This window comes from Oreochromis aureus, linkage group 10 (assembly GCF_013358895.1).
Source record: "Oreochromis aureus strain Israel breed Guangdong linkage group 10, ZZ_aureus, whole genome shotgun sequence".
NCBI lineage: Eukaryota > Metazoa > Chordata > Actinopteri > Cichliformes > Cichlidae > Oreochromis > Oreochromis aureus.
In genome coordinates this window covers 9,827,187-9,840,806 of record NC_052951.1, presented here as the reverse complement: position 1 = coordinate 9,840,806, position 13,620 = coordinate 9,827,187, and the positions used below count along the sequence as shown (strand labels likewise).

Sequence of the window (13,620 nt, the reverse complement as noted above, 5' to 3'; positions counted from 1 at the left end):
CTCAGGTAAAGATCCTACAATAATACAGAGAAAACCCCAATAATCAGATGGAAGGAAAAACTCCCTTTTAGCAGCAAATCCATATTTTGTCAAGGGAATGGTGCCATTCACAGTCAGTTTACCTGTGGACAATTTCCTGGCTTTTATTTTGAAAGTTCATTTGCTGCTAATGAGACAGTCCGTGTCTGTTTTGTGTTTTCCTGCCATTTAGCTCACTGTTGCTCATATTTAGTACCAACTCTGTGCAGAGAAGAACAAGGAGTGCAGTCTTCAGCTGTAGTCCAAGGCATTACAGTCAGGTCATATATGCACTGAAAAGACTATTAATCTGTTATGTGTTTATCACAAAGCACTTGGTTATTATGGTATTTGCAAAGGAGCACTGTATGAATGTATAATTAAATAGCCTATTTAAGAAAGCACACAGCAGCCTGCTTTCACAAGAGTGGAACATGGCCATGTCAGCAAACTGTAAAGAAATTAAGAAATAACATCATCATCTTACTAGTAATCAGTATGTACGTTCAGCTAAAACTCATTCAGCTATAACCATGTTTAGCTCGAAATTGTTCTGTGACAGCCTGACTACGAATGCCGGGGGGGCAGTTAAGCAGTGGACAATTGCTGTTTATGTAAAAATGTATCTTGGTCCTCTTATAAAGACAGAATCATGCAATATCTTTCCATCTGCTTTGGGACTACATTATTATGAACAAGGCCATTTTAGCAAAATCTAAATAGGGTTATGAATTCTAGATGTCATCATAAATGTCCCCTCCCTCATTCTCAGCCCTGTAGCTTCTTACTCCTACAACAATGCCCAAACAATCGTACTCTCCCGCCTCCAGTCTCCCAGAATCTAATCCTTCTGCTTGTCCCCTCTAGCCAAAGCGCCGCCCGTGTCTGCCTGACCAACTCCCCACTCCTGCTCAGCCTCCCCTTCCATCCTTCCGTCTTGCCGCATCCCTGCAGCCCCCAAGGCCTGGCAAAGGATTTTTGTTCTGACTAAAAGGGGAATCTATTTCCCATCTCTGCAGTCTTTGCTGGTTATCATACTCAGGAAACATGCTGACTCTCTGGAGTGATGCCTTGAGGAGACGTGTAAGCAAGAATCCATATTTGAACAACTAAACGCCCCCTCACTTTAAACATATAAGGAGCCGAAGAGATGACCAATCGGATTTTAAGAATGCACCACTGGAATATATAGTTTGTCTAGTCACGTTTGTAAAATACCATAGAAGTGGCAGCTAGGGTGATGGAGGAGTCTCTATTTGGAATTTGTGTGTGTTTGTAATGTGTGGGATCTTTCCACTATTCATACTAGTAATATTTTCAGAACTGAATTAGATCAGCTGAGGCAAATTAAAAATTGGTTTGAGTATAGTGAACAGCATATTCTTGCTCTGTATGTTTAATTTCAAATGTAGCTTGCATGCACATTTTTACAGTTGTTTTTTCTGTCAATGTACAATCAAAGAGCATGTTTAATAGAACCCAAACACCCCCTAACTCCACCCCCCCTTTCCTTCATTTGTTTACACTATATCTGAGACAAAAAAAGACATAGAAGTCTTTTTATGTTTCTTATGTACTTAATAATATACATAAATCTATAGAATCCAAGATGAGACTATCATTTATTGATGTAGTGTTGTTGTAGCTTTCTTGAGAGGGAAAAGAGAAAAAAAAACTATAAGGCATCATAGAACTCACATAGTCATTATTCAGATAAAAGTCTAAGAGATGCATCAGTGCACTGAGAAAAAAAATATGATGGGTTAGGATGATGGAGAGATGAACAGGTTTCTGGAAACATTTTGGAGCACGCTAACATGCTGTTGATAGCACTTACCTAAGCCCTAAAAGCATTTCTCAATATCTGGTGTGTGTATGTACTAAAAGCTGATGGTTCGAATGATTTCTAGCATGGATTTGTTTGCCAGAAAAGTGGTTGAACGGTAGAAAGCGCAGACCCGTGGTATTGATCGGGGCTGACTCGTGCAGCACTGGCAGGCCTGTTCTGCTGTATCAGTGCTTTCCTGACTTTTACGAGAGGTGCTCATGTGTGGGGGTGGGGGAAGATTGCATGTGCACTGCAAGGAGTCATCTTTCTGTTGTGGATCGGCGGGTAGGTAGCCATTAGTAAACTGATCTTTGGAAGAGGAAATTTAATGGTCTCCTAACTCTATTTACAAGCCATTCAATTTGATAAAGGGTGTGATCTCAAATGATTTATCATTTGTTGCTCTGCTCCTCTTCAAGCTATCAGTATTTTCATTCATTCATTTACTTTTTACAATCTTTCATCAAATCTTATCAGCATAAACCACTGAAAGCAAATTTAATGAAATATTCTAATGCTGGCAAATTGATGTCTGTCACAAACTTTATTTGCAGTGCCCTTTTTGTTGTTAGCCTTATTTAGATCTTCTTTGGATTCCTTTTTAGTTAGATTGTGGAAATATTGTCTAGCTTTCCACTCAGTTAAACATCAAAAGCTGGGAAAAGAGAAATATTAAAATATGGAGATAGAAAGTAGCTCACTGGGGCTACTGATTAGTGTACCAATCATTGTCATCAGAAATTCATTTGGCAGTGGCAGATTTAGAAAATGAAACTTTTGTCTGACTAATAATGACAGTGACAGCAATAATCCTACATATCATGGCTACAATTTCTATGACACCATGTGATGTTTGTTTAAAATGTTTACTTTCATGTCCATGGATATCAAGGAAAATCAAACTTTGACAGTTTGCACTACAAGGATGCTTTGTTTAAAAAAAAAAAAAAAAGAAAATTGGCACTTATTTGTTGCAAACTAATTTCAATCACTTTCCATAAACAGTCAGAATATTTAAATGCATGCCCCCCTTCACACTTTGATGCATCTATTAATCTACTGTAGAATATATTGGAATGTTGTGGTAGTTAATTCATTTCTGTTCCTTATTATTGAAGTCCATCTTCACTCCTTTCATATAATTCTGACCTATTCAATCTTCAGAATAATAATAGACCAAAAAACTATTTAATATTTAAAGGTCTTTAATATTTAATACTATTTTCTGGCTTTTTATTAGTGAACTTTATATGGCCAGCACAATCTAGAGAATAGTTCTAAATGGATGTGTTTTGAGCTGTGAATGTAACTGTGCAGACCAAAAAGGAAACAAAAAGAAAAAAAGGGTTCTGGGGGGGAAAAAAAGTGTCTTTATACTGAACAAATTCATTTGTTTTCTCTCTGTGTTTTAGCATCCCCATCGGCGAGTGACCTTTTCCACCACCAACCCCGTGCAGGACCTGCAGGATGCCTCTCAGCACAGCTACTATGACAGCGGCCTGGAGGAATCTGAGACTCCAAGCAGCAAGTCATCGTCTGGTCCTCGCATTGGACCCCTGACCCTGCCTGAGGACCACTATGAGAGAACCACTCCAGATGGCAGTATTGGAGAGACTGAACACCCAGAAAATGGTACACTGACAAGCTTCTTTATTCTGGCATATTCTTTATGAATATGCATTTGAATGTTGATGGCTCTAACAGGCTTTGGTTGAGACATGCATTATGTAGAAGATTTGTTTGTGCTCCCTGGCCATTTCAGCCCAAAAATGTTGTGGCACGCTTGACGTTGACTTGCTGTGGTTGTTGATGACTGTGTGGAAATGTTATTGGTTTTTGAGCAGATCTGTGCTGCGTGTGTATGTGTGTGTGTGTGTTTAAGGGGGGGTACCAAGGCTGGAGTAAGCAGTGTCTCCATCCCCCTCATCAGCAGGTCCTCTGTCAGACATCCTTAATGACCCTCTCTCACAAGTGTGCTAATTAAAAAGCCCAACTAATGAAGCATTTGCCCTCTAAATAAATCTGAACCATGACATCTGTGCAGACTACACTATGTTTACTCATAGCAGTTCCTTGCTCCTAGTCCGACACGAGTTACACAGCAGCTAAGGCGTGCAGGTGCCATAATTTCTTGGTTTAATAATCAATCCACCAGCAGAACACTGATGGCCTCACTATAGGTTCATATTGCAAAGAACCCCCCAAAAACAAACATTAAAAAAAAACCTGGTAGCTAAGGCCATAGCTGCAAATCTGCAAATCTGTGAGCAGTGCATCAAAATAACAATTTTGCTGCCTTAAGCTGCCAAACACAATCCATTACATGTCTATGATAAGTGATACATATGGTGCATTTCCAATCATTGTAGCATTTTGTGTTGCAGTGCTGCCTGGTCTATACACTTGTAAATGCTGATATTTCACTTCTGACCTACAACACCTCGCCCTCCTGCTTGCATTTCTAGAATGTTAACTTTCTTCATTAATGTGGTCTTATCTCAAAAGCAGTGAGGGCTCAGCTCTGTTAGCATATAGATTTTAAAGGTAGACCTTTGACTGCCCCATAAAAGGCAAATACATCATTGAGGACTTGATGAATTGCTGATCAACACTGACAGTTAAGGTGTCACACTGTGGGTGAAACAGACCCAGATGCATCTTTTGTCAGTGCAAGTATACATCACGGTTGGAAAAAGATTAAGTGATGAGAGGGGAAAAAAAGGAAGACTATTTCAGTCTCAAGCGTTCCCAAGTTACAAAACATTGCAGGATCAAAGGCTAAAATGTGTCACTGTCACCTGAAAGCAGCAGATGATAAAGTTCCATTTTTAGTAAAGCATCTTGCATTGTGATGCATTGCCACTTCTTGTGCTGGATCACATTAGTTAGTTTATTCATCTCTGCTGCAAATGTTGGTGTGAATTAGTGACCCTGGAATTCAAGACTGGAGTAGTGGTTGTGCAAAAAAGGATAAGTCTCCCAAATGTTGCACTTCCTTCTGCCTCTACACAGGTCTGAGCCTAAGTTTACTAAACATCAGATTAAGTCAGCCCATATACAGTCTCGCTCTTGCGGGTTCAGGAGCCAGCAGTCAACTAGCACATTTCTATCTTGTCCATGTAATTATGTTCTGGGATATGTATGATTTCTTTTTTAGATTGTTGTGGCTTTGTTGCATTTTTGCCATCTGGAAAACACATTTTTTTTGTGAGGAAAAAAAGGGTTGCCTTTGTTCTTAGCAGCAAGGGAGCAAGATTGCAAGTGGAGACAGAGCAGTTAAAGAATGAAAAGGTGGCACAGGATAGGGACGACGTTAGATTGTGACAGGGTGTAGGGAATCTCTGACAAGGATGCAAAGCCCACAGGATGAACACATAGGACAGGGAGATGCGAAGATGAACTGCTAACCAAGGAAAGACCTAATTAAAATGTGATTCCCACTCCAGGGAGATAACAGGGAGCCTACATAAAATGAAAGATTAGACAGAAAAATCAAATGAGACAGAGGAATTCCTCCCAAGCTTCACCTGAATAGTGACATGAAGTCTTTTTTAAGCATTTTGAGTGACAGAGTGACAGGCTGTACTGGTACAGAGCTTTATTCATTGCAGTAAAGATGACTGACAGGCAAAAAATGGGGAGGTGAGGACGATGTGTCACTCCATTTAAGTTGGATAAAACGCAATATATGAACCCCAGACTGTCAGCCTTTGCATCACCGGGCTTGGAAAATATCGACATGGATGTGTGTTTTGTTATACAAGTTGAACTCTGACACTGGCGAATCTAAATTTTTAGAGACTGTGTAGTTCAAAAGTCCATTTCAGTTTGGGAATTCAGTGAAATTCAGATTGTAGTCAGGCTTTTCATTTCTATAATAAACTGGAAATACAGAATCACTTTTATTACTAATAAAATTACACATAGGAAAATTACTATTATGCTTGTCACTATTAATTTCAACACTGCGATTAAAGTTGTAAATAATTTATGAGGTAAGTATATTAGCTTTTCGGTTTATCTATAATTAGTGGTGCTTTTTTATTGATTGATTGATTAAATGCTTGCGAGTTAACCAAGACATGTTGCTTTTAGGCTGATTTTTGAATTCCCTTATCACTAAAACATAATTTAATATGGTGCTGACACATGTATCATAATGTTGTGGATAAGTAAAATGCCCAAGATTTTCACACCCTTCTATCGTGTTGGCACCCAACTCTAATGATCTCTAAACTAATCCTGCTAGTTTCTAGGTATATTCCCATGCTGCAGTCCCGAAGTCCCATCTTATTAAAAAACACATTGAATACATTTTTTCCCTAAAATAAATAATTTACCTTTGACTGACATTTTTCCATCATCTTAAACAGAATTTAAACACATTCCCTCTGACGGAAGCACAATATCATCTGCATATAGCAAAATGGCAAGACCTAAATTGTCAAATGTGTACTTAAGGTTTCTTACTTTCAAGAGCCTAATCTGTATATAATTTAATTGGTTAACAGCAATGAGTAATGAGTTTGTACATGGGGAACATAACAGCTGCATAGCCATGTAATACTTAAGAAGAAAAAAAATCTTTAATCTAGCTCAGTTTTCCAAAGTTTTAAAAGAGGTGTCTCAGTAAATACAATCAAAAGCCTTTTGAAAGTTAAAATGAACAAAATGGGTTTTTTTTCCCCTGTCTGCTAAGATTCTTGCAGACCAAAGTAATACGACCTTGGTTTACTGGGCTGAGTAGCTCAAAGGAAAGTGTGTATGCAGTCTGTAACAGCTTCGCTCAAGTGGGCATAAACATATTCCGTTATGATTCTTGGCTTTGGTATTAAGAGTTCATTCAAAGTCGAGTAATAAAAAATTCCGCTATATGACATCTATGCCGTCTGATCTGCAGAAATTAATTTCTGGAGTTCCTTTTTTTCCCCCCCATGCCTTAGCAGCTGCTCCCTCCTCCCACTTTTTCTAATTCTTGTCTTCCGGCTGTGTTAGAGTGCACTCCATTTCAGTTTCCCCATGTGCATTTTCCACTCTTACCTTCACGGTGTAGCATGCACATTGCTCAACTGTTAATCTAATCAGAAATGTTTGTCCATTGGATGCATGTGCTCATGTGGGGGCATGGGTTGGCGCGTGTGCGTGTGCACCTGAATACAGTACATGGATGTATTTGTTTGCAGTGGCGGGTGTTGCATCGTACTCTAAATCTCTAAATCATTTTGATTACAGTGCTATTTTACTTTAATAGACTCTCATCATAATCACTGAGCTCTGTAATTCCATTTAAATTGATTGCTTCAGACAGCATGAAAACTGCTTATCTTGTATGTCTGGTTGCTGTCAAGATGCATGATTTGTCATCCACAGTGAAATCACAGATAGAGCGACGACTGGTCTCTGTTTGTCCCATCTGTCTATCCACTGTATATCAGACACCACTGATTAGATTTTGATTAGTGGTAATGTCAGAGTGATTTACAGTATTTATTACTGATTGGCTCAAAAAGAAAATGCATCGTTTTGGGGATTTGATAAATAAACAGACATCAGTATCAAAAAACTCTCAGTTACACGAGATAGCATCAGGCAATTTAATCATCTTTAATCCTGAGTTCACTCGATTTAATTTACAAGTTTTTTCTTCAGTTGCTTTCAGTCACTTATACTATAAGGGGGAAAAACATGACTGGAGTTTTTGTACATTTTTGCCAACATTAGCTTAAGCAAAACAAATATATTGTGTTTCAGCTGGAGTCACATAATACAACATATAAAAAACGTTCACCTATCCCAGACCTCTGAGTAATAAGTCCCAGGACCCACAATAAGCCCTTCTCTCTTTTTGGGACACTGGTTTGACCATCAGTCCCGCCATGTTCACTCCAGCCTAGACAATAATCACTCTTCCAGGGATCAGTGGATGGGGATCTTGGCTGTGATATGAGGGCTAGCACAGACATAGGTAGATTGCAGACAGGTACTAACATGCGCCCACACACACACACACACATACACACAAACCCAATTGACCACAGATGGAGGAATTTTGATGTGGCCGCTTGCCCAGCATGAGGTCTCCCCGTGTCTTCCTCTGTGCGGACTCACTGCCATATGGGCTATTGAGAAGGTTGAGATAAAATGGGCAAAAAATGGCATTTGCATGATAATAAGGCTCTTTAGAAATGCTGTCTGATTTTCCCTGCCTTAGATCTCACAGATAATGCATGAAGCGTCATATATTTGTTCCGTTTGAACTCTTGTCATGGGGCTTTCCTTTGCTTTCCTCTGCTTTCCATATCACTATCACACAGGCAGCACTACTGTTTTTGCTAGTCTCCACTCAGGACATCGAAACATATATATATTAGGAAATTATTATTTAGCAAATGAAGATGTACGGAAAAAACCAACAAACTGAAAGATGGAATAACTGAGCCTGTTTGTCCATGAGTGCCTGCTTGGGCTCCTGCCTGGGTGCCAGTAAAGCGTGCTGATGCAGGGGTGTGGGTTTCTTCCAACAGATGCCATTATGCCTTGTCGGTGTCTCTGCCTGTTTGTACTATTGAGTGGACTAGAGTATGCCAGCCTACAACATCACTGTGGCCTATGCCAACCACTGCTGGAACTGCCACCACGCAGAGAAGGGGCAGGTCATGGGACTGGCAGTTTTGTGGAGGCTTCTGCAGAAAAAAAGTCCTTACAAGTGGTCCCCTGAGGCATGTTGTCATGAGTAATACGCTTATAATCCTGAGCTCATTCTAGCACACGCATTACACTATGCTCACATCAGCTGCTGCTGTTTTGTTACCCCCTGATTGTTTGTAGGTTTATTTCAGAGCAAATAGGTCACTGGAAGAGCCTAACTGGAGCAGAATTAAACTCAATAACCTGAATGTGGCTTTGACACCATGGACAATGGTAAACTATAACCCTTTTACAAATGACTTCATGGGACAATACAGCTGAATCCAAAATGGCACTGATGATGTGTCAACACGTCACAGTTTTGAATGTGTCTAGATTTTCCTTTGCCCAATTTGAAAATGAAAATGTGCTCTCGCTTGTGTGATCACTAACAATGAGCCCCGTGCTCTCATCCCAAACTTTGGCCACACATATTAGACTATTTGTCAAATGACTGCAGACCTTTGAAAGGGGCTTTGTGACAGAAGGGACATGTTATTACATCTCAGACCATTAACTGTAGCAAAGTACAGAGTTGGCTTATTGTCTCTTCGAGTGAACTGACTTATTGTGTGCCAGAGATTGCAGCCACATGTGAAATAGATGGAACCCGAACAGAAGTCCCATTATCCCAATAAATCTAGCCCTTGCATTTGATTTCAGACTACCTTCTTTTACACATAAAAGTGATTTCTCTGCAGTTTCATCATTGTGACCAGCTGACTCAAAGGCTGTGGTAACATCCCTTATAATGGCATGTTTTTATCAGGACCTGGAATTTATTTGGGCTTTAGTTCTTAAAATTGTAATATTTGTCTAGTTTTATTGCTTGTTTTGCAAAAAATAAAGAGGAAAGCAAATAAATTTGAGAATTTGTGGAAGGTCCCTGCTTTATAGGGACAGGTCCCTTGCCCTCTTCAGTATGATTTACACAAGCCACTCAACTCTTATCCACATGTATATAACATGGCTGAAAACCCAGATAAGTGTTCAGAATTATGTGCTGAAAGGAAAGGACATGCATATAAGCGCACATTAGGCTCCATAAATAGTGCTTTTTACACCATGCTGCCACTGAAATTGTCCGGTTTTAGCACTAAGCTTGTAAAATGAATGAGTGAGCCAGTGTGCCTAAGCCACTATCCCTAAGCTTTAGATGTGCTCATGTATTACTCTAACAAAAGTGGATAGCTCCCTATACTTAGGCAAAAATTGGATAGCACGCTGCCTGCTCTTGCTGTGCCAGTGAGTCTGGGCAACAGAGTGCTGAAGCAGCAGGTTTGGAGGTGGTGATGTGTGTGTAAATTTGTGCTTAAAACTACAAGTTTATAAACGCACATAAAGAAAGTTTTCTTAATTAGCTTGGTGTCGCTTGTGGCTTCTTCTCAGCTGAGTGTCCACCGGCAGATCCAGGGGATCTTGACTTGAAACTTCAGGGATCGTTATGGAGGCAGAAATAGAAAGTGGTGGTAGAGCTCTGTTGCTCTCACTGGGTCTTACCCAGTCTATGTGATTCATAGAGCAGGTAGAGTGCTATGCATCGGGGGGGAGGAGAGGCTGGCTGGGGGCCAGTTCCACTTCAACCTCAGTTGGTTGGGCAGCTCAGGCCGGCATCAGAGTAAGCCCGGGGGTCATCTTTCCATCATAGTGTGATGGGGACCGAGAGCCGCTGAACCTCCCTCTAACTAGTGTTCTGCCCTTCAATGATGGATGGCACTTGAGGGACTGGAATTGTACTGTATGGGTCTGACATGCATTTCCTTATTTCCAGTGAGTCTCACAGGGACAGAGTCACTCTCGCTTTAAGGCTTTCTCACAGATATCGCAGAATTCACTACAGTTCAGGGACCATACAAACTCAATGAGGCCTGCATCCAGTGAAACTGAAACTGTCCTCTGAACACAGAATGAAAAGAAACAGTGCATTTTTTTATATCTCTCGCTTTTTCCTCTGGTGGAAGAATCAATTCTTAATTTGCAGTTTTATGTTAACATGGTATATCAGGCAGTCAATAGCATACATGCCTCGAGCTAAATAAAATGACCTGAATTAGTCTTGCTTACCCTCATGGCCAAATATAATACAGTTTTGCATTTAAGGTGACATCACTGACATTTTACTTCCATACGGAACTAAATCATCAGGATATTTCCAGGGCCCTGCCTGTGTTTTTGATCCATGTTGCACCTCACTGATTATTTAATCAATTCTTAAATTCTTTGGATATTTCAAAACTCTGTTTAAAGCTACATTATATAGTGGCTTTAAACAATCCCTAAATAATCCTTGTTTCAAGGCAAAGTAATTCTGACAGAATATTGCATGACTACGCAGCTCGGTCTCACCATGCATTCCTGTTAGATCTTGGGTCTAATTAGAGCGTGTATTGACTCTGCTGTTTAATTGTGACTGATATTTTCTAGTTCCCAACTACAGAGCTGGAACAGAGACATGTACTGTTGGTCTTCATGCAACCTCTTTTTACTTTAGAAATTATATCTTTTTCTTTTTTTTTTCAATTTCCCTTTGGGTAACTTCCTCTTGGATGGTCATGCCATGTGCAAGGCCCCAACACTTGTCACTCATCTTGATGAGCTGTCTACTGAAACAGTATCTAGCCTGGAGATGAGGTACCCATCAAACATACAGCCGCCACAGGCCCTGAGAAAACAGATGGCGAGAGAAGACACTTTAATGAAAAAAAAAAAACTTCAGATGTTTACTCATGTTGTGCCTTTGGTATTTGTTTTTTTCCTTCAGGTATTGATTTCCCACTTAGTTATTTTTATTACCATGGCACTTGATTGCCTCCCACTAAGCATAATTACATGGTAGTTAAAATATAATACTAAAAAAAAATTGACATATTTTAGCCAAACAGGGACTGTATGCCATGCACACCCAGGGTCACAGACAGACCCAGACGACTGCTGTGTACATGACCCAATTTGCCCATCAGTGCATTAAATTTTCATTTTATTATCTCATAATGAAGTGTATGCCCTGGCCATTTATGACATTTTAAGCTGATAAAACATTTATGGTGCTTCTTTAAAGTGCCTTTAATACATAAGATGTTACTTAAGTGAAGGTGTGGTCCTCATTCTAATAACCAAAATACTCAGTCTCCCAGACAGGCCACATTACAAGTACTCCTGATTCTCCACTGAGAAAATATTAAGTTAATTTTGTTATTGTATTAGATGATTACTTCAGTAATGTCAAAAAAACATCAAAGTTGACTATTCTTCACCAAACAAAAGCTTCATAAAAGTCAATCAAACAGTAGCAGCTAAATGCAACAGATCAGAACAACAGGGGAAGGCCGAATCAAGCTAGTGTTAAAAGCTTGATGACCCCCTGCCGTCTTCTGTTTTGCACTTCTCTTTAAATCCATATTTAAAGACTGAAATTTCCATTTTCCTTTAATAATTACATATTCAATCATGTTTTTGATTCCATGTGTTATTTTTCCCCTTTCCCTAATCAAAGCCTTGTCAAAAAAAAGAGGATAAATTGGTGGAGAAGCACTGGGAGATTGCCGCTGTTCTTTTCCTGTAGCATTTCTGCTATACAAAAGGCAATTTTCATATTCCGCTGTGTTACAAATTTGAATTGTCCTGCTCCAAACACATAGCTGTATTGTTGAGAGCATTGTGGTAACAGAGCTTTCCATCTCACTGCGTTAGTATGCTGACTTTCCAGAGAATTGTCAGTCATGCAGCAACACTCTATCTACAGTAAATAGTCGAAAAAAGCTTTGCCTCTCCTGGGTCATTATTTATCTGCCACATGGGCGGCTTATGCGATTCTAAAGATCGGATTTTGTGAGATTATGTCAATGTTTGTCCATACTGGTGGTGGAAATTATGTACCTCCTGTGAATGTTTTATTTAAATTTTTTGGTAGTAGTTTTATATCACTTGTCGATACATGGCCTTCAATACATGTAGATGAAAAGATACCCTGCTATAAATCCAAGTCTGGCACATTGGTTTCTGGTTAAAGGATATGAATTAAGATTAGGTGTTAAAAGTCATCATGGAACATGCCCGTAGGCGAGGATCTGTAACCTACTAAAAATATATCACCTCAGATTGGATACAGTCTCTGTGTGTGACTTTATCATTTCTATTCTTTTTATTCAAAGCCCTGTGCAGGTGTAGGTAGGCTAATTAGCAGCTAATGTTAGCGCTCCCAAGTTAACCATGTCTCACACTGCAGACTGCTGAGATCAAAGGCAGAATTAGCAAAGCGATACCATCTTGATCGAAAGGTGAGGAAGAACAACAAATGGATTATGGAATACATCCGTGTTGCATGTCAATAAGATCAATGAGCGAAAGATAGTGAGCATCAAAGTTCTGCATAGAAATATACTCCAGGGGAAAATCCTGAGAAGAAAATAATTCCTCTTTGATAATTAGACATGGACATCACATGTAAGGAAGGCTTTGATTTTCTTATTGATGAGGAAAAAAATGTTTCCAGTGCAACCGCTTTTTTTTTTTTTATTTGCTGTCATTTGAAAAGCAGAACATTAATATTTATTAAGTATATTGTGCTTCTTGGAACTTGAATTCAACAAACACTAGCAGGCTGGGGACTCAATGTTTAGATTTTCTTTTCAGCATTTACAAAATGAAACATCTTCTACCTGCTAGTATGAGGCCATGAAGGGCTGCCACTCTGAAAGGGGCCATAGAAAGGGCCTAAAGCAGGAAAGGAAAGCTTCAAAGGCAGGAACCAAGAAAGAGACATTCAGACAAGAGGAAGAAAGAACGTTTGGGTATGAGACAGGAATAGACAAGTGACTCTTGAAGTAAATGTCACACAGTAATCAAAGAATGGCTTGGGTGATGAAACGCTTCGCTTAATTATCATGACAATATTTCCCAACCGTAAACTTCACATAAAAGGTATTTTTGGTGTTCACATTTCTTGGCTTCATCTTCTCTTCTAACCTCAGCACTGTCACCAGTCATTAAACCATTTTTCTTTTAATAATCAATTAATTTGCTCCAGCAACTGACTTCAGACAGACACATAGGAGCACAAAGGATAGCAGTTGATCAGATTATTAGCT

The 13,620-nt window shown here is 39.5% G+C and overlaps 1 protein-coding gene across 1 annotated transcript in view; it reads left to right on the top strand.

The window, feature by feature from the left end:
• pcdh1a (protocadherin 1a) overlaps positions 1 to 13,620 on the top strand; it is a 92,910-nt gene that overhangs the window by 68,043 nt on the left and 11,247 nt on the right. Inside the window, exon 4 of the mRNA XM_039617986.1 lies at positions 3,259 to 3,478. Coding sequence (XP_039473920.1) covers positions 3,259 to 3,478 — 220 coding nt within the window. The remainder of the gene's footprint in view (positions 1 to 3,258; positions 3,479 to 13,620) is intronic.